Raw genomic sequence first — 25,055 nt, forward strand, 5'->3', positions numbered from 1 at the left:
CAGAGACTGCCTGAAATCTTTTGAGAGCTAAAATAATAATTCAAAAAAAATTTATATTTTATAAATGTGCTATTTTGAAAATTCTTTGTATGAACATTAAGTTATGTTTTGCTTTGTGGCAAGAAGTGTACTTGAGAACTGAGGACACAAGTGCAAACTGTGTGTTCCATCAACTAACTTTCTCATTTATAAATCATCAGTCCCAACCAACATTTCATCGTACGCACTACAAAAAAGATGATTACAGGTTTCGCTCAACAGATTTTTCTTTTCACCTCTAACCTCTCCATTTCCCACCAAAGATATCATAGATCCTGCCAATTGTAAAGGTTAAATCAAAAGGCCACACAGCACGGTACACATAAAATACAATTTAATAAACCAGTGCTTTAACCTAGAAATTTTGTGGAGATTCAATCCCAGATACTTTGTGTTAGAAGGAAACATTTCAGTTGTTATTTAACTGACTCTTTCCATTTTGTTTTAGCACACAACTATTGTTTATACTAATGCTGGTCTCTAAATTGTTTTTCGGCCTATTAAAATGAAATGCAGTGACTAGAGCATTGTTTGTAATTGTGTGATAGTCGAGGCATTAAATGAACCCAACTGAAAATGAAACACGTCGAAAGGCTAATGGCCTTCTGTCCCAGTCACAGGTCTTCTTTGGCACTTGAGAAGGGTCACAAGTAAGTTGCTGTTTTATTCATATAGAACAAAATTTACAAAGCCATTCATACATTTTTTTTGTTTGTTTTACTGACTTCAAAAAATGGGAATATTCAAAATACACTTTTACCCCACTTCATTCTTTTGTTATTTACAGATATGTACAAGAAAAATGTAAGAGTTTCTATGTTTTTTTTTCAGTTTTTTTTTTTTTTAGTTGTATTAAAAAGCTTTGCAGGGTTTTTTTCTTCCTTTTCTTTATAACTATATAGATGTTCCATGAGAAGGCTCAATGGCTTCTGGAATTGGTCCCCCTGGCATGGACTGGAATGACATTGGCATGGGCGTTTTCACAGGACTCTGACGAAACAGTCCTCCATTTGGCGATCTGTGTTTACATTGTATAGAGGGCATGGTTGCTGAGCTGCTAAGAGGTAAAGGTAAGTTACTGCTTGAAACAGTAAGTGTTCTACCACCACCGTGACTTGACTGTTCAGGTAAAAAGGTGGTGACTGAAAGTTGAGTATTCTGATATTCCCGAACTGGCTCCAGGGATTGACTAGATGACATGCCACCCATTTCCAGTGCTGATATTTCAATAGATGCAGTGGATATTTGTTTATGAGCCATATCTTCATCAATTAAACTGTTCATTCTTCTGTGAACTTGCTCCAAGTTAACTTCTTTATCCTAGAAATAAAAGAAAAATGTCAGGACCTAGATGCATCAAAAGCCAACTATATTTAGTGCTTATAACAATTATATAAGATCGTTTTCAACAGGATTAAAGAGTTAGTATATGATCAATGTAATATAGTGTGTAACGAAAAGTTAATATACATATTTTGTAACAGTAAGCTTAAAGTGACCCTGTCCCTTTGCTCATTTAGTGATATATTTTTTTTTTCCGGGGGGGGAGGGGGGGATAGATACACTTTAGAAATACATCTATGAAAACAAAAAAGGCACATGGAAACTACATCTATGCTTTATAACTAACCAATTATTACATTTATCTGTATACCATACATTTATATAACCTTGAAGCCGTACAAACAAATTTATAGCAAAGAAAAGCATCAGATGGAAAGTGACAATCTCTGACTGAAGTACCAAAACAATGATGTAACTCTTAGCCCTTGTACACACGGTCGGATAATCTGTCGGAATGAGTCTTATCGGACCGTGTCGTCAGATAATCCGACTGTGTGTGGTATGCATCGGACTGATTCCGTCCGAATCTCCGTCCAACCCAATTTTCCAACATGTTGGAAATATTTCCCGACCAACTGGACCGGACGGACCTAATCCGATCATGTGTAGAGCATTTTCATCGGACCAAGTGCCACGCATGCTCAGATCAAATTCCTAAATCAAAGCTATTGGCTACTAGCCTGAATGTAGTCCCATCGTAACGAAATTACGTCATCACGTTCTGAAAGATCGGATTTTTCGCCAACTTGGCCCGACCGTGTGTATGCAACAGTTTCGGACACAATCCGTCGGACTAAATCCGACGAGCAAAATCCGGCGGATTTGGTTGGCAAAATCTCCGACCGTGTGTACGTGGGCTTAGCCCTTGTACACACGGTCGGAGAATCTGTCGGAATGAGTCTTATCGGACCGTGTCGTCAGATAATCCGACTGTGTGTGGTATGCATCGGACTGATTCCATCCGAATCTCCGTCCGACCCAATTTTCCAACATGTTGGAAATATTTCTCGACCAACTGGGCCGGACGGACCTAATCCGATCATGCGTAGGGCATTTTCATCGGACCAAGTGCCACGCATGCTCAGATCAAATTCCTACATCAAAGCTATTGGCTACTAGCCTGAATGTAGTTCCATCGTAACGAAATTACGTCATCACGTTCTGAAAGATCGGATTTTTCGCCAACTTGGCCCGACCATGTGTATGCAACAGTTTCGGACACAATGCGTCGGACTAAATCCGACGAGCAAAATCCGGCGGATTTGGTTGGCAAAATCTCCGACCGTGTGTACGTGGGCTTAGAAATTACAAATAACTCACTGCTTGAAAATATCATTAAGCCTGCAAGTCAGGAAATGCCAGATTCCATCTAAAATCTTCAACACAGATTTTGTGATTCGTGGCAAACTTCCTGAAAAGTTGGGGTTAAGTCACTCTAATAAAAATCAATTAATGAAATCTATTTGGTACCAACAATGGCGAAACAGTTGCCAAATAATTGTTTTTATTGTTAGTTGCAGTTTAAATCTCAACTCCAGCCAAAATCTTTTATTTAGGCTTGGATAGAGTGAGCAAAGGTCATAGCATCTGTCAGGTTTTTACTATGTTCCCACTGGAGAGATTTCCTTCCTGTAAGGACAGGAACAGGCCCAGACAATCACAAGAACTCCTGACCATGTTTTTTATTGCTGTCCATGACTTCATGTTCCAGTGACAACTCCCACACACAAGGATAGGAACTGAAGGAAAGCCTCCCTAATGGACTCAGTAATAGGAATCATAAATCTCCCCCATTACATCTAAAGCTAAATAAATTAAAATTTTGCTGGAGTTCAGCTTTAATCGGCAAGATTCCACAAGCACGATCTTACAAAATAATCATATATACAATACACTATTATACAAATAACCACAGGCAACTACACAGGGAGTACATTCTTACAACTTTGGTCATATAGTTTCCCTGGGGGGAATATTTCAGACTATATATATATATATATATATATATATATATATATATATATATATATATATATATATTCTGTGACCTTGTACAGTGACAGGTTTCAGTGATCTAGGCTGTTAGCATTTTACAAGTTTTAAACTTTTAAATGCTTTTACTGTGGGCCTCTTTAGTGATTGGATATGTAGTTTTTTCTCATCATACATAAGTTCAAATATATATTGGAAGAAACACTTAAAGGGTAAATCCACTTTCATCGGAAAAAAATTAGCAAATAAAAAAAAAATGTCATATACTGTAGCACAGGGGTAGGCAACCTTTTGATCACAGTGTGTCGAAAAATGTTTTCAAAGGAATTGAGTGTGCCGATTTTATAACAAAAAAGAGAGTCAACTTCACACTCCCAATCACGAAAAGGATTTTTTATAAAGTAAATGCTGTAAACACCTTTACACCTCAGATCACTGCCCCTCCTGCTCTTCTGTCCCACCACTGTGACCATCTGCCCATCTGCCCCACCAATGCCCCCCCTTTCTTATTTGTTCCACCACTGTATCTCCCTGCTCCCTTCTCATCTGTCCTAACACTGAACTTCTCTGCTCATCTGTAACCCTTTTTCTCATCTGCCCCACCACTGTACCTCCTGCACATCTGTCTGACCTCTGTACCCCCCTGCTCCTCTGCCCCACCGCTTTAACCCCCTGCTCATCAGTCCCACCAATGTACCTTCTTTCTCCTCTGCACCAACACTGAACTCTCCCTGCTCATCTTTCCCACCACTTTAACCCACTTCTCATCTGGCTCAACACTGTCCCAGCACTGTAACCCCCTGTTCATCAGCCCCGTCACTGTACCCCCTTCTCATCCTTCCCACCACTGTACCTCTTGCACATCTGCCCCACCACTGTACCCCCTTGCTCTTCTGTCCTACCACTGTAAGCCCCCTGCTCATCTGTCCCATCAATGTACCCCCTTTTCTCCTCTGCCCCACCACTGTACCTCCCTGCACGTCTGCTCCACCACCGTATCCCTATGCTCTTCTGTCTCACTACTGAATGACCTTCTCATCTAGCACTGAACCCATCTGCTCATCTGCCCCACCACTGTAACAAGCTTTCTCATCTGCCCCATCAATGTACGTCCTGCACATCTGCCTCACCACTGTACTCCCCTGCTCTCCTGCCCCACCACTGTAACCCCCTGCTCATCTGTCCCACCAATACACCTCTTTTCACATCTGGCCCACTGCTCTACCCCTCCTGATTTTCTGCCCCACCACTGAACCCCCCTGCTCATCTGCCCCACCACTGAACCCCCCTGCTCATCGGGCCCAACACTGAACCCTCCTGCTCATCGGGCCCAACACTGAACCCCCTTATCATCTCTTCCGCCACTGTACCTCCCTGCACATCTGCCCCACTGCTATACCCTCCTGCTCATCTGTCCCACCTCTGAACCCCTCCTGCTAATTTTCCCCCCAATGTACTCTCCTGCTCATCTGCTCCACCGCTGTACCCTCTTCTCATGTGTGATATGCATGATATGCAGAGTGTTGAAAGGAAGCCGAGATGATACACGTCTACCTGTCCTGACACACTCATCCTGCTGATCCACCTCTTTCGTCCAGCCCACATGCTTGTATGTGATGTCTGTGATGTATGTGATGTCACATACAATCATCTGGAATTGATGTGCAATGATAATCTCAGGTCATGGGCATTTTCTGAAAGCAGTGGGCCTGTGTGCAGGATCATAAGTTGGGCCCACACAGCTGAGAAAAAGTGTGGCGCTCTGCACTACAAGAAAAGTTGGGTGTGATTTTCATTGTGCTGAATACTGACTCTGGCTTAAAGGGACACAGAGTGCAGGGGTTCAGTAGTAAGTGACGCAAAGGTTCAAATAATTTCAACAAAGTTCCCAGAAGCTTAACAGTAATTCTACAAACTGTCACCTGAAATCCCTTCTTTCTGAGATCGGTAGTGGCAACCAAGCAAGCCATCTTCCTCCAGATGGTGGGTGGGGCTAGCAGGACTGTGATTGGTTTTAGCAGTGGCAAATGACAGTCCTCTTGGAAACAGGGACCCCCCTAGCAGAACTGCACCCAATCTCTTCCCCATCACAAAAGCTGATGATTGCAGCTACAGCAAAGTTAGAGAACCAAATGTTTCCCATCTTTTGTATGGGGGCACAATGCCTCTCCCTCAGTGCAGATGTGGCATTATGAATTCTAAAATTGGAATGCATTAGTGTCTCCCTGACACTTGAGGTGGGAGTCGAGTGCCAGCAAAAGAGGCTTTGTGTGCCGCTTGCAGCACCAGTGCTGTGGGTTGCCTACCCTGCTGTAGCATATACAATTGCTACACAAGTCATATTGTATCTGAATGTTATTAAAAAATACCTTTCCTTTTTGATCTGTAGTGCTGCCATTTTCTGTAAACTGCAAAATAATATGGCAACCTGGAGGTGCGCTGTACAGAGATGGTATATGGAACACCCCCTCTTAGTTGTGTGATTGGCTCACTGATTTTCCCAGATGCCCACATTAAGATACAAGTCAGAATTTGGGCATCCTCTACAACAAACATTTTTATTTTTGGTGAGGTACTCCCAAAGGAAAGTCACATCTAAAGGGATTCAGACACTGCCACTTTCTTCATTAGAACCCTGCAAGAGCAGCAGCTTATTGATAATTATAAAGTCACTTTATGTACGGACACAGACAAACAGCTATTCCTTCAGAATAACAAAAGGTAGGAATATGCAACAAGGTTTATTAAAATGAAATGTGCATAGATCACCTAGAAAGGTTTTCATTTTTTCTCAACAAAGGTGGAGTTACTCTTCCACTTGCTGTCAAACCAGTAGGGTTCAAATTGTAAAGGATCAGGATAACTTTGATCAAAATGACTAAATTTTACTCATATCCACTCTCAAATTATAATGAGAGAAAACAATTGATTGCATCGGGATTTGACTTGGGTCTTCTTAAATTACACATTGACAAAACATTTTTTTTTAATCTTTATTTGCTTAAAATACTTTTCCAGCAAGATGTGCAGAATTATTTTTGGACTTGGACCCTGGAAATGTCACTGATAGAAGCCATTGTTTCTCTTTGTTGCTATATACACCATAAACACAGCCTAGCACAGAAAGTATACTTATGTTATGTTTATGCCACACAAATATACATTTCTTGAATGGTACATTATTTATTGTTTTAATTATTTAGGTGGTGCACTTGAATTTTGTTTAAGGAAGTTAAGATTTTATTCTGTAAACATAGTCATCTGTTTGCAAGTAAGAGGGTGTGATATCAATGGGCCTTGTGGCACAAGCTCAAAGTATTCAAGCACCAATGCAACAAGAAAGATTTATGCCACATTTTACATGTCAAATGTGCTTTAAACAATTGCAGAACTGGTGTATCTTTGAGAATACAAATGATAAACAATCATGAAAGTATCAGTTTTGATTGTCCTAATCTATTGTACTGATATCATCAGTTATATCTTTCCATACTTATATGAAGTCTATTTCTTGTTTCAGTGAAATATAGTGTGGTATTTGTGAACTGCCACTAAACTTTTTTTTAATTACATCTACAGTGCCTTGAAAAAAGTATTCATATACCTTGAAATTTTCCACAGTTTGTCATATTACAACCAAAAACGTAAATGTATTTTATTGGGATTTTATGTGATAGAACAACACAAAGTGGCACAGAATTGTGAAGTTAACGGAAAATAATAAATGCTTTTCTTTTTTTCTATTACAAATAAATATGTGAAAAGTTTGGCGTGCATTTGTATTCGGCCCCCTTTAACCTCTTGGGACCCGCGCTATAGCCGAATGACGGCTACAGCGTGGATCTCCTTTTCCGGGACTACGTCTATTGACGTAGTCCCGTGCACGAGCGGCCTGCACGCCCCCTGAGGGGCGCGCGCGGCGCGCTCTGTGATCGGCGAGTCTATGAGACTCGCCTGATCACCGATCAGAGCAAGGGGTCGATCCCGACCCCTTATCACGTGATCAGCTGTCAGCCAAGGACAGCTGATCATGTGATATAACGGAGCCGGTAATCGGCTATTAAAGCTAAAGGCTAAAGCTTAAGGTTAAAAAAAAGCCGATTGCCGGCGGCCGTGATCGGGACATCAGTCCCGATCACGGCCAGCCCTGCCAGTGCCCACCTGCCCCCTGCCAGTGCCCACCTGCCCCCTCATCAATAAAGATGATAAAAAATAAGTGCCCCCCGTCAGTGCCACCCAGCAGTGCCCATAGTGCCACCCAGCAGTGCCCACAGTGCCACCCAGCAGTGCCACCCAGCAGTGCCCACAATCTGCCTCAACAAAGGTGCTGCACCCCAGTGCCACATATCCGTGCCCATCGGTGTCATCTACCAGTGCCCATCAGTGCCCAGCAGTGCCGCCCATCAGTGCCAAGCAGTGCCACCTATCAGAGCCACCTATCAGTGCCCATCAGTCCCATCTCTCAGTGGTACCTATCAGTGCCCCTTAGTGCCACCCATCCGTGCCACCCATCTGTGCCACCCATCCGTGCCATCTTATCTGTGCCCATCTTTGCCCATCAGTGCCGCCTTATCTGTGCCCATCGGTGCCGCCTTATCTGTGCCTATTAGTGCCACCTTAACTATGCCTATCAGTGCCCACTAGTGCAGCCTAAACATGATTTTTTTTTTTTTGCATCTTTTTTTGTTTGTTTAGCAAAAAATAAAACTCCCAGCTGTAATTAAATACCACCAAAAGAAAGCTCTATTTGTGGGAAAAAAAATGATAAAAATGTCATTTGGGTACAGTGTTGTATGCCCGCGCAATTGTCATCCAAAGTACATCAGCGCTGAAAGCTGAAAATTGGTCTGGGACTGAGGGGGGTTTAAGTGCCCAGTAAGCAAGTGGTTAATCTGATACCCCTAACTAAAATATAGTGGAATAATAATGAAGACATTGCACTAAACATGAAAAATCACAAATGAAGTTACATACAGTGCAAATGAAAAATGAATACTAAAAAAATGAACATTCAGAAATAGTCCAGATGCTATATACGTTCCAAAAAGCCATCCACCTTCACCAGGAGAAGGGACAAAGGAGGAAGAAACAGGGTTTCAATCTGAAGAGAGGGAGCTCTGTAAGTAAGAACCCTTATTAGAACAGATGGACTCCCTCAAGAGCAAGGTCTTATGCGCAGACAGATTACGCCCTCTGCGGGGACTAATAGGTTTAACAATGCCTCTGAAATCCTCCAGTTGCAAGCCGGGATCATTTCAGCAGGATAAGGTAAAAAACCAAACAAGCAGACACTCCGATCTGAAAACCTACAGTTGGGCTCAAAGCCACAAGTGTAGAAAAGAGAGGGAAGTAACGTTTAAAAAGGAGAGCCTTAATGCTTATAGAAAAGCGGTGACAACCGCTAAGTAACAAATACAAATAAAACAGCCGGTGTCCTATCCTATACTGTCCCCCATTGTATAGTGTCCGCTGTGTATTGCGCATGTGGGGGACACAGAAAACATGGAAGAAGGTGCTCTGGTCAGATGAGACCAAAATTGAACTTTTTGGCCTCAAAGCAAAATGCTATGTGTGGCAGAAAACTTACCCTACACAACACCGTGAACACACCGTCATGTTGTGGGGATGCTTTTATTCAGCAGGAACAGGGAAGCTGGTCATAGTTGATGGGAAGATGGATGCAAATACAGGGCAATCTTAAAAGAAAACCTGTAATGCCCTGTACACACGACTGGACTTTCTGGCAGAAAAGGTCAGAAGGAATCATTCTGTCGGACATTCTGATTGTGTGTGGGCTTCATCTGACTTTTTATTCTAAAATTCTGACGGACCTAGAAATAGAACATGTTTCAAATCTTTCCGCCAGAACCAGTTCCTATCGAGAAAACCGCTCGTCTGTATGCTGTTCGGACAGACCAAAAATGAAGCAAGGGCAGGTATTGGCTACTGGTTATTGAACTTCCTTTTTCTAGTCCCGTCGTACGTCATTGCGTTCTAAACGATTGGACTTTGGTGTGATCGTGTGTAGGCAAGTCCGTTTTGGCGGAACTCCGTCGAAAAGTCCTTTGGAGTTCAGTCCGATGGAAGTCCGCTCGTGTGTAAGCGGCATTAGAATCTGCAAAAGACTTGACACCTTCCAGTAAGACAACGGTCTTAAAAATACAGCCAGAGCTACAATGGAATGGTTTAGATCAAAGCATATTCATGTGTTAGTATGGCCCAGTCAAAGTCCAGACCTAAATCCAAACTAGAATCTGTGGCAATACTTGAAAATTGCTGTTCCCAGATGCTCTCCATCCAATCTGACAGAAATATTTTGCAAAGAAGAATGGGCAAAAATGTCACACTCTAGATGTGTAAAGCTGGTAGAGACATACCCAAAAAGAGTTGCAGCTGTAATTGCAGCGAAAGGTGGTTCTATAAAGTATTGACTCAGGGGGCCTGAAAACAAATGCACACCACACTTTTCACATATTTACAGCTATTTGTAAAAAAAATAATTAAATCATTTATCATTTTCATTCCACTTCACAATTATGTGCCACATTGTGTTGGCCTATTACATAAATTCACAAAAAAATAAATTTACGTTTTTTTGGTTGTAACATGACAAAATGTGGAAAATTTTAAGGGGTATGCATCTTCAAGGCACTGTATTTACTGTACTGTATATACAGTATCTCACAAAAGTGAATACACCCCTCACATCTTTGTAAATATTTTATTATATCTTTTCAAGTGACAACACTGAAGAAAGGACACTTTGCTACAATGTAAAGTAGTGAGTGTACAGCTTGTATAACAGTGTAAATATGCTGTTCCCTCAAAATAACTCAACACACAGCCAATGCAACAAAAGTGAGTACATACCTAAGTGAAAATGCCCTAATTGGGCCCAATTAGCCATTTTCCCTCCCCGGTGTCATCGGACTCATTAGTGTTACAAGGTCTCAGGTATGAATGGGGAACAGGTGAGTTAAATTTGGTGGTATCGCCTTCACTCTCTCATACTGGTCACTGGAAGTTCAACATGGCACCTTATGGCAAAGAACTCTCTGAGGATCTGGAAATAAGAATTGCTGCTCTACATAAAGATGGCCTAAGATATAAGAAGATTGGCAAGATGCTGAAACTGAGCTGCAGCACAGTGGCCAAGACCATACCACGGTTTATAAGCACAAGTCCCACTCAGACCTCCCCATGGTCGACCAAAGAAGTTGAGTGCCCGTGCTCAGCATCATATCCTCTTTGGGAAATAGACATATGAGTGCTGCCAGTATTGCTGCAGAAGTTGAAAAGGTGGGGGGTCAGCCTGTCAGTGCTCGGACCATATGACACACACTGCATCAAATTGGTCTGCATGGCTGTCGTCCCAGAGGGGAGCCTCTTCTAAAGATGATGCACAAGAAAGCCCACAGTTTATTGAAGACAAGCAGACTGAGGACGTGGATTATTGGAACCATATCCTGTGGTCCGATGAGACCAAGAAAACTTATTTGGTTCAAATTGTTTAAAGCATGTGTGGCGGCAACCAAGTGAGTAGTACAAAGACAAGTGTGTCTTGCCTACAGTCAAGCATGAGGGTGGGAGTGTCATGGTCTGGGGCTGCATGAGGGCTGCCAGCACTAGGGAGCTACAGTTCATTTAGGGAACCATGAATGCCAACATGTACTGTGACATACTAAAGCAGAGCATGATCCCCCTCCCTTCAGAGACTGGGCCGCAGAGCAGTATTCCAACATGATAACGACTCCAAACACACCTCCAAGATAACCACTGACTTTCTAAAGAAGCTGAGGGTAAAGGTGATGGATTGGCAAAGCATGTCTCCAGAACTAAACCCCATTGAGCATCTGTGAGGCATCCTCAAACGGAAGGTGGAGGAGCAGAAGGTCTCTAACCTCCACCAGCTTTGTGATGTCATCATGGAGGAGTGGAAGAGGACTCCAGTGGCAACCTGTGAAACTCTAGTGAACTCCATGCCCAAGACTGTTAAGGCAGTGCTGGAAAATAATGGTGGCCAAATAAGATATTGACACTTTGGGACCAATATGGACATTTTCACTCGGTTCTCACTTTTGTTGCCAGCGGTTTAGACATTAATGGCTGTGTGTTGAGTTATTTTGAGGCGACAGCAAATTTAGACTGTTATACAAGCTGTACACTCACTAGTTTACATTGTAGCAAAGTGTCATTTCTTCAGTGTTGTCACTTGAAAAGATATAATAACATATTTACAAAAATGTGAGGGGTGTACTCACTTTTGTGAGATACTGTTTATATAGAACACCTTTGGGATGAATTAGAGTGGAGACTGTGAGCCAGGCCTTCTCAACCAACATCAGTGCCTGATCTCACAAATGTGCTCCTGGAAGAATAGTCAAACATTTCCATACACACTCCTAATCCTTGTGGACAGCCTTCCCAGAGGAGTTGAAGCCAACTCAGGTGGGACAACTCAATATTGAGCCCTATAGACAAAGAAGGAATGGGATGCCATTAGTTTATGTGCATGCAAAGGAAGGTGTCCCGATACTTTTGGTAACATAGTGTGTGTGTGTGTATATATATATATATATATATATATATATATATATATATATATATATATATATATATATATATATATATATATATATAAACATATATATATACTGTATATATCGCTTAGTGATGTAAAAAGTCTGTCGTTTCTAGAATAAACGGATAATCTTTCTGATATCATTGAGTGTGTGTGACTCTCCCTTTGTGTACACGGTTATTATTTTGGATAAGATGTTATCTGGTATACAACAGATAAGTATCATATGAGCATTTTAAAGATTGTACTGTTTTTTTGTTTTTTATTTTATCTGTAAATTGTATGTTTTTAACCAGAATATTTGTCATTGTGAAACAACAAACAAAATCCATGCTGTCCATGCTACATGCCAGTTAAACGCAAAACCACCAGCAACGTGACAAAAAACTAAGCAAATGATGATTGATGAGTATCTGAATATAGTCCAACGTCTTAAGTAAGAACTGAAGCAAAGGCCCTGATTACACCATGCCCTTTATCATCCAATTCATTATTTCATAAACTAAAGGTTCCTTGAATGCAGCACCATCTTGCTGAAGTTGTAGAACCTCTCACATCATGGTCAGTGATGTCCAGTGGTTACTCAGCATGAAGTTTGAATCTTTCACTGCAGGCTTACAGGCTGAAGGGAGGCAAATAATTCAGCTTTGCACCGGGCTCAGTTGCATATCAGAGTCTGCTGTTACTGGGAATACATAGGTTGCACCAACTGTCAGGTAGACATGGCTACATGTTTTGGGGCATGTCCACCTTTCTCAAGCCTGTTTGCATGTCACAGGGCAACCTCCTAAATATGAGGTTAACTCATGACATGCTGACAGAAACCTCTCAATTATACAATTATATTGAATACAATGATAAATGACTGTGTGTGTAAATGCCCCTATGTGAAAATAAGGGAAAAAGACAGAAAAATTATATAAAAAACAATAGATTATAGAATGGTAAAATAAGCTGTCTATTTCTAAATATGCATTTAGACCCCCTGAGACACATTGTTTAAAGTAAATATGCAGAATGTCTCTTTTTAACACAGTTTAGAAAAACACTCTTTTTATCTGCTTGGTTTATCATACCTTGGAGAAGGGATTTATATGATGTTAAAGTGGAGTTCCACCCAAAAATTAACTTGGAAAACTTTTTTTCGGATTCCTCCCCCCTCCGGTATCACATTTGGCACCTTTTAGGGAGGAGGAGATACCTCTCTAATCCAGGTATTTGCTCCCACTACCGGGCATAGATTGCCACTGGCTCTGCAGTGATCAACGCCATGTCCAGCCCCTCCTCCGCCCCCCTGATGTCTTCTGGGAGACACACAGGTCTCAGAAGACAGCAGGGACCAGTTAGGGCATGCAGCAGGACTCACACATGCACAGTAGGAAACCAGGCTATGAAGCCGCAAGACTTCACTTCCTGATTCCCTTAATGAAGATGGCGGTACATCCACCTGAGAGTCGAGGAACAGATCGGCTTCAAATGAGGACATTGTGGGCACCCTGGACGGGTAAGTGTCTATATTTTAAAAGTCAGCAGCTGCAGTATTTGTAGCTGCTGACGTTAAAAAAAAAAAAAATTCAGAGGAACTTTTTTTAAAGTGGTTGTATACCCACATTTTTAACTTTTACCTATAGGAAAGCCTATAATAAGGCTTACCTGTAGGTAAAAAAAATATCTCCTAAACCTGTACGGTTTAGGAGATATTCCCCTTGGTATGCGCTGCTGACTGCAGCGGCGCATGCGCACAAGGGGTTTCTCGCCGTCAAAATCCGGCAGCAGCCGAGCGGCCGGACTGAAATCTCCCGCGCGCATGCGCGGGAGTGACGATATCGCGGCTCCGGCCACTCACAGCGCCGGAGCTGCGATACCCGGAAGAAACGCCGAGGGAGCATGTCAGCTCCCTCGGCGTGGATCGGGCCAGATGTCGGGGCCTCGTTCTAAGGTAAGTATTTCATAATGAGCTAGTATGCGGTGCATACTAGCTCATTATGCCTTTTGCTTTGCAGGTTTAAAAAAAAAAAAAAAATGTGCGGGTTTACTACCGCTTTGAAGAGGCTTTAGTTTTTCCTAAGTGTGGGAAGCAGATTTCAAGTGATTAGCCTCAGCTATTTTATATAGTCATGTCAATCTTATAACACAATCCATCTCCTTAACTAAAGTGCAAATAACGAGCTTGCTATTTTTCTTGATATTTACTTTAAACAGTATGTCTCCAGGAGTTTGAAATGAAGATTTATGAATAGGCAGCTTATTTTAACATTCTATAGGGTTGTTTAGTATTTGATAGTTTAGTTCGTACATAATTTTTCTGTCTTTTTCCCATTTCTTTCAAATAGGGGCATTTACACATACAGTAATTTATTAAACTGTAAGCTGTAAAATAATATACCATCAATTGTATACACCTGTTATTAATTTATTACAACAGTACTTTTATAATAATTCTAATTCCATAGTTATTGAGGTCAACCAGCTGGGATTCTAGATTTTTGCCAAATCCTTTTTAATATACTTTAATAATAATAATAATATATATATATATATATATATATATATATATATATATATATATATATATATACACACACACACACACACACACACACACACACACACAAGTATCTCACAAAAGTGAGTACACCCCTCACATTTTCATAAATATTTTATTATATCTTTTCATGTGACAACACTGAATAAATGACACTTTGCTACAATGTAAAGTAGTGAGTGTACAGCTTGTGCAGTGTAAATTTGCTGTCCCCTCAAAATATCTCACCACACAGTCATTAATGTCTAAACCACTGGCAACAAAAGTGAGTACACCCCTAAGTGAAAATGTCCAAATTGGGCCAATATTTGTGTCAATATTTTGTGTGGCCACCATTATTTCCCAGCACTGTCTTAACCCTCTTGGGCATGGAGTTCACCAGAGCTTCACAAGTTGCCACTGGAGTCCTCTTCCACTCCTCTATGGCGACATAATGGAGCTGGTGGATGTTAGAGACCTTGCGCTCCTCTACCTTCCATTTGAGGATGCGCCACAGATGCTCAATAGGGTTTAGGCCTGGAGACATGCTTGGCCAATCCATCACCTTTACCCTCAGCTTCATTAGCAAGGCAGTGGCCGTCTTGGAGGTATGCTTGGGGTCGTTATGTTGGAATACTGCCCTGTGGCCGAGTCTCTGAAGGGAGGGGATAATGCTCTGCTTCAGTATGTCACAGCACATGTTGGCATTCATGATTCCCACAATGAACTGTAGCTCCCCAGTGCCGGCATCACTCATGCACCCCCAAACCATGACACTCCCACCACCATGCTTGACTGTAGGCAAGACAGACTTGTCTTTGTACTCCTCACCTGGTTGCTGCCACACATGCTTGACACCATCTGAACCAAATACGTTCATCTTGGTCTCAGCAGACCATGGGACATGGTTCCAGTAATCTATGTCCTTAGTCTGCTTGTCTACAGCAAACTATTTGCAGGCTTTCTTGTGCATCATCTTTAGAAGAGGCTTCCTTATGGATGACAGCCATGCAGACCAATTTGATGCAGTGTGCAGCATATGATCTAAGCACTGTTACAGGCTAACCCCCACCCCTTCAAATTCTGCAGCAATGCTAGCAACACTCATATTTCCCAAAGACACCCTCTGGATATGACACTGAGCATGTGCACTCAACTTCTTTGGTCGACCATGGGGAGGCCAGTTCTGAGTGGAACCTGTTCTGTTAAACCAACGTATGGTCTTGGCCACCATGCTGTAGCTCAGTTTCAGGGACTTGGCAATCTTCTTATAGACGAGGACATCTTTATGTAGAGCAACAATTCTTTTTTTAGATCCTCTGAATATTCTTTTCCATGAGGTGCCATGTTTAACTTCCAGTGACCAGTATGAAAGAGTGAGAACAATAACACCAAATTTAACACACCTGCTCCACATTCACACCTGAGACCTTGTAACACTATATAACAATGAGTCACATGACATCGGGGAGGGAAAATGGTTAATTGTTACATTTTCACTTAGGGGTATGTTGACTTTTGTTGCCAGCGGTTTAGACATTAATGGCTGTGTTGATTTATGTTGAGGTTATTTTGAGGGGACAGCAAATTTATACAAGCTATACACTCACTACTTTACATTGTAGGACAGTGTCATTTCTTCAGTGTTGTCACATGAAAAGATATAATAAAATATTTACATAAATGTGAGGGATGTACTCACTTGTAATGTAATGTAAAACTGCATGTAAGCAGTTTTTATGGAAACTATAATTTAATAATCATGAATTATTTGATATTAATATTTATAACATGATTGTGTGGTTTCAGTCAGCATGTCATGGGTTAACCCCAAACTTAGGAGGTTGCCCTGTGCAAACATGCACTTTCCTGTTTTGCTCTTGATTGTCAATCTGTGAAAGCAATGGATTTCAATAATTGGCATGTACATTGTGCTCTAGAGTTAAAGTATGCATCAAAATCAAGACACATGATCTACATTTACAGAATATTTTCACTTGAGTGGTTTCTCAACTGCTTTACAGCCATTGCTCAAGGTTTCAGGTGAAAGGACACCAAATGAATAGGAAAACATGGTGAGATCTGATAATATTTTGTGATAGTTTAATTCACAGCCAGCCAATGAATTCAAGTTTTGACAGTTAAAATTAATCATGCCACTGTGAATATGCAATCAGTTATTTTTTTTTTGCTGTCTTCTATAAACAATTGCAATTCCAACATTGTTTAAATGTAGGCTCATTTCTAAAGACATTTGTTTCAATGCCTTATAGTGCAATTTACATAATTCAATTTATCTAAAAAAAAAACATTTTTATTAATAAAAAAGCAAATTACATTACCTTTTTTGTGGGGTTTTGTGAGTCTGTGGGATGCAGCCTATATCATCTAGGTCAGATTCCACTGTGCATTCCTGCACAGGAAGCCAATGGGACACGGGTAAAGGATTCTGCAATGGGATTCGTGAGTTGTCCGTCTTCCAGGGATGGCCAGGAGTGGCTTCCTGCGCAGTCAAGAAAGATGGAAGTTGACCAGGTGGGTGCGGGTCATGGTCTCAAACTCGCAGACCCCCAAATAAAAAGTAATTTCTGGGAAAAATATATTACCATTCAAAAATGTTATCAAGTAATCCCACTTCTACCCTTTGCACAGCCTAAACTATTGAAAACAGGGCAAGACATAAGCAGCTCAAATCTTTTGATATGGATAATTCCCTGGTTACATAATGCCTGGCTAGGAAAAATATTAAAGTGGTTCTAAAAGCAGCAGGTTCTAATGGCAGCAGCCCCCATAAGCCCCTTAATACTTACCTTGATCCAGCGATATTGCACGAGAGCCTCGGCTGTCTGGGACTCTCCCTCCTGATTGGTTGAGACACACCAGCGGGCTCTATTGGCTTCCACTGCTGTCAATAAAAGCCAGTGAGCCAATGAAGAGAGAGAGGGGGCACTCAGCAGGAGGGAGGGGCCAGAGAAGTTGAGGAACTGGGCTGCTCTGTGCAAAACCACTGCACAGAGCAGGTAAGTATGGTGTTTGTTATTTTTGAATTTGCAGTTGGCAAAATGTAGCTCAAATGCAAATTCTCAATTGTGTTCAATGATCTGTTTGGGCTTATTTTTGGGGGTTTGGGGGTGTATTGAGGACAGTTTCGTCTATTTCTTTTTGTGACCTTTCATTTAGATTTCTTTGTATGTTTTCCTTTTTCTGTGTGCTTTCCATCTTTTTTTTTGTGTGCTGTCACTTTATTCTACTTTTTTCCACTTGCTGTTTTTTTTTTATTTCATGAATAACATTTTTAAAACAATGAGGATCAATTTCCGGCACAAAAGATAGTTAAAAGAATGTTTAGTAAGGGCCATACGGGGCGGTGCAGGCATTGGCGGTAAAGCGTGGCTATTTTTAGCTGACCTTTACCATCGTTTTAGCGGCGGTCTGCGGCCACTAGCGGGCCAGTTTTAACCCCCACTAGCGGCTGAAAAAGGGTTAAAATGGCTCGCAAAGTGCCGCTGCAGCGCTGCTTTGCCGGCGGTATAGCCGCGCTGCACCATTGATTTCAATGGGTAGGAGCGGTTTAGGAGCGGACTTTTTTCCCCGTCCTGCTAGAGCACCGCTCCAGTGTGAAAGCCCTCTGGCTTTCACACTGGAGTGAAAGGGGCTGTTTTTTTCAGGCGCTATTTTTAGCGCTGTAGCGCCTGAAAACTGCCCCAGTGTGAAAGGGGCCTAACCTACAAGAGCAATTTAAAGCTCACCAATATCTTATAAAACTTACCAAAAACCACCTTAATTCTGCCTTCCCATATGACTACAATAACTTTTACCAAAATATCAAATCTTCATAGAAATCAAAGTTTCAAAGAGACAAAAAGGTAAAATTTCACTCATCCTTATGCCCTAATTATTTAACCGCTTGCTTACTGGGCTAATCCCCCCTCCTGCCCAGACCAATTTTTAGCTTTCAGCACTGTCACATTTTAAATGACAATTGTACGGTCATGCAACACTGTTGTACTCAAATTACATTTTTATAATTTTTTTCACACTAATAGAGCTTTCTTTTAGTGGTATTTAATCATCTCTTGGGTTTTTATTTTTTGCTAAACAAACAAAAAAAGACAGAAATGTAAAAAAACAAAAACAAAACATGTTTTATAGTTTGTTTTGCAAACAGGTAATTTTTCTCCTTCACTGATATTCGCTGATGAGGCTGCACTGATGGGCACTGAAAGGCTGCACTAATGGGAACTGATGGGCTGCACTGATGGGCACCGATAGTGCAACACTGAAAGGCACTGATAAGATGCCACTGGTGGGTGCCACTGATGGGCACTGGTAGGTGACACTGATGGGCACTGGTGGGCACTGGTAGGTGGCACTGATGAGCACTGCTAGGTGGTATTCATAAGCAGCACTAGTGATGAGGCACTGATTGGTGACATTTATAGGTGGCACTGTGGGATGGCACTGTGGGCATGATATGTTACACTGTGGGCACTGATGGGTGGCACTGTGGGCATTGGTAGGTGGTGCTGGTGGGCACTGGTAGGCGGTGCTGTTGTGCACTGTTAGGTGGCACTGGCTGGTGGCACAGGTGGGCACAGATGACTATGCAGAGGTTCTCCATGATCTGCACTGAAGTCCCTCTCACAGCTGCTGGTGATTTCTCAAGTTATCAGCGTGAGGAGAAAAAATAGCCGATAACCGGCTCTGTTTGCATCACATGATCACGTGATAAGGGGTCGGGATCAACCCCTTACTCAGATCTCTGATTAGCCAAGTCTCAGACAATTAGCAGTCCACTCGAGCACGGGAGGATGTCTATTGATGCCCCCCCAGCAAAGTTGGTCCATGCTATAGCCGTCATTTGGCTATAGTGCAGATGGGAAGAGGGTTAATACCGTATGTAACACTTTCAAAAATATTTACCATTGCCCCATTACCAGTTTCCCTACAGTATTCAGAGCTTCCTGGGGGTGTAACAAGATCAGATTATTATTTACTGGACATTGCATGAGACAGGGAGAAATGCTTGTGTTTAATCCACTGGATCTTTTCCATCAGGCCAGTACTTTCTGTTAAGCTAAAGGCAAATGTGCATTTCTAACTTCAGCAGACCCCAGCTTATGGTAAACCAGTAGGACATGAAAATATAAAGCACCATCAAAGTACCATGTCTTACTTCTGGATACCCACCAGGCTGGATAGTCTGCCTGGCACCCACAATACTGGTCGGTGTATCAGAGCAGCTTAGTGCTGTAATATAAAAGGAGGCAGATTGGGTTTCTTGGCACAAAGTCTACATTTTATTGGTTTCCAACTAAGGATTTAATCAATTTCAGATCAGCAAAGCACCCTAAAATGACACTGTCACTCTAGCCTGTAAAAGAAGATGCTATATTTATGTTTCAGGCTGTCTGTGTGTTTAAATAGGAACTGCAGTCTGCTCACATAATTTGTAATAAAAACCATCTTTGCCATTCCGAAGCTTCCCTCCAACCACTTTGCAGATTATTTTATCTATACTGTGATTCTGTAATTGCCAAATATGCTGTAGAAATCTCCCTCCACTGAGTCTCGTTGCACCATTTTAACTGTGGGCAGCTGAAGCTGCTGCCTGTTCACTTCCTGGATTCACACAGAGGCACACCTCCAGCTCTGCAGCTCTCATTGGCCCTCTTATGACTTGTCTCCCCTCCCTTCCTGGCAAACTCTCACAAGAGTGAGAGAGAGAGAGACAGTGGTGCATGACCAGACACAAAACAGGAAGTGGGCTGTATAAAGTATTTACTGGCAGAAAAAAAAACGTTTTACTATCTAAAGTAAAAATAATAAGGGCAGAAGATTAAATCAATGGAATGATGAAAAAAATGACTGAGGTTCCACTTTAAACTTTGCTTTGTTGTTGAACCCGTCACGTCAGGTATTTGGCACTTTGGTTGTATCAAATACCTACTCCTCCACCTCACTTCGTGGTTTCTCTCATTGGCTTATACATTCTATAGTGCCTTATCACACAATGGGAGAAACCACAGTTAGAGAAAAGGGCATTCACATACATTGAAATGTTGGATGTCTGCAACACTCAGAGATTAGCAACACAGTAATGTTTTAACACACAAGTCACTGCAAAGGTAAATGGAAAGCATCTTCTTCTACAGGTCGGCTCTATTTTTTTTACTCTGTAGTGTCAGCGTCACTTTAAGGTGCCCATTATATCATGGCAGGCTTATTCATTTTTTTTTTTTTTTTTTTTTGTTTTTCATTTCCCTGTAGGTTTACTATAAGCTTGGCTTTGAACAAGTCATTAAGGCATTAAAAGAATCTAATTTGTATGTACACTGTGGACAATCTGTAGTATTATACATCAAAGGTATTCAAGGAACAAAAATTGCACACTATTATCAGCTTTATAAGATGTAATTGTTTTAGATGTAGAAATCCTTTAATGTCTGTCATGGATTTTAAATAATTTGTGCTGCTTTTATTATTTATTTTCACATGCACACGTACTGTATATACAAGTATGTAAAAATTAATTATAATGAATGCATGTGTCTAAAAAATATATATTTAATTTTGCATTAGATGGTGATATGGTATTGGTTATGAATGATAATAAGAATGCTTTTCAGGTCAAATGTAATGTTCATGTTAACATGTCCACATCATCAGGATTGAACATGGGGCTTTATTTCCATTCTTCATTCTCATGCTAGATGACATGGGACTGCCAATGAAGGTTGCTATTAATTGGTGTTAGAAACTCGTTTTTAAAAACAATGGTGAATTCTTAAGAAGTGTGAGGGTCGATCTTCATTTTTTTTAGTTAAACATAGTTCAGGTTTAAAGTAATTGTAAAGGAAAGGATTTTTATCAAAAAAACAAAAAAAAACGTACCTGCTCTGTGCAGCGGTTTTGCATAAAGCATCCCCAATCCTCCTCCTGGGTCCCTGCCAGCACTCTGTCTCCCCCCCACCCCTTGTTGAGTGCCCCCATAGCAAGCCCCTTTCTGTGGGGGCACTCAAGTGTGTTTGCTCCCATGCTGACTCTCTGCATCCATAAGACAGAGAGCATGGTTCAGCCCCATCCACACTCCCGCCTCACTGGCTGTGATTGACAGCAGTGGGAGATAATGGCTCCATCTGCTGCATCTCAGCCAATCAGGAGGGAGAGACCCAAGAGAGCCTTGGGTCTCGTGCACATCACTGGATCAAGATCGGGCTTAGGAAATGATTAGGGGAGGCTGAGGGGGGAACTGCACACTGAAGGTTTTTTTTTACCTTTATGCATAAAATGCATTAAGGTAAAAAAAACTTCTGCCTTTACAAATACTTTAAGCTTGATCAGTCAAAGATTATCTTTAATCAGCATCAATAAGTTATTGGACATTTTATTAAATAAGTCTGATGTTCTGAATGAACAGACGGCTCCAAACAGCAATTTCTCTTTCTCTTCCCCCAGTGGAATATTAAAAAAATAATGGGACAGTCTAATAAGTTGGTTTAGGCAATATTAAACTTGGTCTACATCCAAAACTTTTCTTAGATATATCTGGGAAGGGTTTTGCCACTAGCACATGAAATGGGCAGAATTTATTCAATAGGACAAACACAGCAATTGCACCTAATAGGTGCATCAACCTTCACTATTCTATTCTATTCCAATGCATTTTTTTTCATTTTGTAGAAACGCACTACAGTCCATTTAACATATTTTCCCATGGGACACGTTCACATATATGCATTTTTGGTAGGTTCTGGGACTTTTTTTCCCCACAATAGATTGCACTGTGCGCTGTACGTGTGTTGGATCATACTTTGGAGTTTGTTTGTTTGAAGTGTGATCGGTTCCTTCGTGTCTACCTTCCACTTACTGGACCATTCACAGAATACTCCATTGAGGCCCATTCCTCATCATGCCTGTTTGACCCATGTGCTATATGGTACTTGCATCCACCTTATCTGGTAAGCGTACCAACCTTACTTCTCCTGACTGCACTTCATGATCAAGCACTTTTCAAGATTTGTTATTGCATCTATTCACCATTGTTGACTTTTAATCACACCATTATGGTTCACTCAATCAAGATGGACTAACATGTCATGTTATATTATCTTTTTCAATTTTTATCTTTTTCATTATTATTTCATATATCCATTGTTATACATTTTTACATTTTTTTTTTCCTTTTCACTGTAATTTGAGTGCTACACTAATGTTTTTTTGTGTTTCACTTTCTGTCTAGTGGAGTGTTGGCTGCTCACCCATTCTTCCTATGTGAAATTTTTTCTCTTTTTTTTTATCCTTGTTAAAGAGTCCGTCTAGATTTTGATAAGTCACCCCCTACACCCCCACAACCACGGGCCCAGGGTTGTGGGGAAGAGCCCTTGTCCTCATCAACATGGTGACAGAATGCTTCGGGGGGAGGGGCTGGCCTCAAAACAGCCCCCTATGTTGAGGGCATGTGGCCTGGTATGGTTTAGGAGGGGATGCTCACATGCTCCCCCTTTTTTGGCCTGCCAGGCTGAATACTTGGCTAAAGGTCTGATATTGATCTTAATCTTTTATTTAAAAAAATAAAAAAATTGGCGTGGGGTTCCCCTTAATATCTGTATCAATGTATTTTGATGATGTCGACAATTGTTTTTACATCCAGCTGTCAGCTGGGAATCTCGCTTACAGCTGATAAGCCATCAGCTGATAAGGAGCAGGCAGCCATTGCCTTCTTCAGGGGCGTAACTATAGGGGGTGCAGCAGTCGCGACCGCAACTGGGCCCTGTGATGCAGGGGGCCCATGCAGCCCCCTCTACATATGGCCGGCAGCAGCATAGGCAGCTAGCACACACTATTACATACCCCCTCCATATCCCCCTGGGGACAGGGACCCCTTCTCACGTGGGGACAGGCACCCCCACCTCCCCTGGGGACAGGGACCCCTTCTCACCTGGGGGCAGTAACTTCATCTGCCCTGGAGAAAAGGACCTCATCTCTTCTGGGGACGGGGACCCAATCCTGCCTAGGGACAGTCCCCCAATGGGGCACCTAAAAATTGTAAAAAATTAATAAAAACTACTGATACCAGTGGTGGAACTACAGGGCTCACAAAGGTCATACCTGTGACCACGCCCTGGAGTTCCACCGCCGGACTCGGAGGGAAGGGCCCTGGCTGGGGTTCAGGGGGGCCCTTCATGGTTTCTTGCATCGGGGCCCTGAAGGTTCTAGTTACGCCACTGGCCTTCTTAAAAACCTGCTATTTACAGTTTGTTAAGGAGCCTTTCCTATTAGAAAAGAAACTCAAAACGCACAAAAATACCTTCAGTGCAAACTATGTTCAACAGATGAAGTTATATACAAATTTCCACTTTTCCAGGGGTCAAGCTTGACTCACTATTCTTCTGAACCTTCCTATTGATCATGGAAGATAGTCATCATTATAAAGGACAAAATGTAAAGCTTGGAAAGGGGTGGGTTAAAGCACAGCTTTTCAGGGAAAAGTCAAGATTTGCATAACATTTTAGTGGCCTCTAACACAATATCCTTATAGTTGTCACAAATAGTTTTCAAAGAAAGTAATCTTTTTAGGGAAAGTTGATCTATTTATGGAAAATCCGATTGCCTCTCCTGGATCAGGAAGGATTTTTTTCCTCTGCTGGAGCAAATTGGAGCATGCTTTGCTGGGCTTTTTCACGTTCCTCTGGAACACATGTGGGTGAAGGATTGTATATATGGATTGTATTTTTTATTTTTTTTGGTTGAACTAGATGGACTTGAGTCCTTTACAACCTGATTATGTAACTATGTAATCTTTGCCTTCATCTTTTTCATCAATTACCTAGCTTGAATTACCCAGGTTTGTTACAGTATGGGTTTGATTGACTGGTCCTTTAGTAAACATAACAATTTTGGGAAAGAAAGAAGGGATTATTGCGGTGCCAAAAAATATGCATACACAATGATTTCTAAAATGGTATATAATTAATTTTATTACATCACAATGTAATTACAAAAAACAAAAGATAATAACAACCAAATAATTATAGGGAGAGATAATGAAGGCCCCAGTGTGGTAATCGGCCTTTAATGAGATATTCAAGTCGGATCTTCCCCTTTTTGGGTAGATCCAACTTGAATATCTCATTAACCACTTGCTTACTGGGCACTTAAACCCCCCTCCTGCCCAGACCAATTTTCAGCTTTCAGCGCTGATGCACTTTGAATGACAATTGCGCGGGCATACAACACTGTACCCAAATACATTTTTTTATCATTTTTTTCCCCACAAATAGAGCTTTCTTTTGGTGGTATTTAATTACAGCTGGGAGTTTTATTTTTTTCTAAACAAACAAAAAAAGATGCAAAAAAAAAAAAAAATCATGTTTAATAGTTTGTTATAAAATTTTGCAAACAGGTCATTTTTCTCCTTCATTGAAGTGCGCTGATGAGGCGGCACTGATAGGCTGCACTGGTGGGCACTGATAGGCTGCACTAGTGGGCACTGATAGGCTGCACTGGTGGGCACTGATAGGCATAGTTAAGGTGGCACCAATAGGCACAGATAAGGTAGTACTGATGGGCACA

The 25,055-nt window shown here is 41.5% G+C and overlaps 1 protein-coding gene across 3 annotated transcripts in view; it reads right to left on the bottom strand.

Moving 5' to 3' along the window:
- Positions 1-356: 356 nt before the first annotated feature.
- The window catches only part of GRID1 (glutamate ionotropic receptor delta type subunit 1), a 1,763,123-nt gene continuing 1,738,424 nt past the window's right edge, over positions 357-25,055 (bottom strand). The window contains exons 16-17 of one of the 3 annotated variants that reach the window (XM_077454599.1): positions 16,823-16,983; positions 1,186-1,359 (exon numbers count right to left, since the gene is read on the bottom strand). In XM_077454599.1, the coding sequence (XP_077310725.1) occupies positions 1,320-1,359; positions 16,823-16,983 (201 nt within the window). In that variant the 3' untranslated portion in view covers positions 1,186-1,319. Of the gene's footprint in view, positions 1,360-16,822; positions 16,984-25,055 lie in introns of all 3 variants that reach the window. The other 2 variants (XM_077454598.1, XM_077454600.1) reach the window with 2 other exon arrangements.

This window comes from Lithobates pipiens, unplaced genomic scaffold (genome assembly GCF_037356315.1).
Source record: "Lithobates pipiens isolate NorthernLeopardFrog02 unplaced genomic scaffold, aLitPip1_a1.2 Scaffold_25, whole genome shotgun sequence".
NCBI classification, from domain to species: domain Eukaryota; kingdom Metazoa; phylum Chordata; class Amphibia; order Anura; family Ranidae; genus Lithobates; species Lithobates pipiens.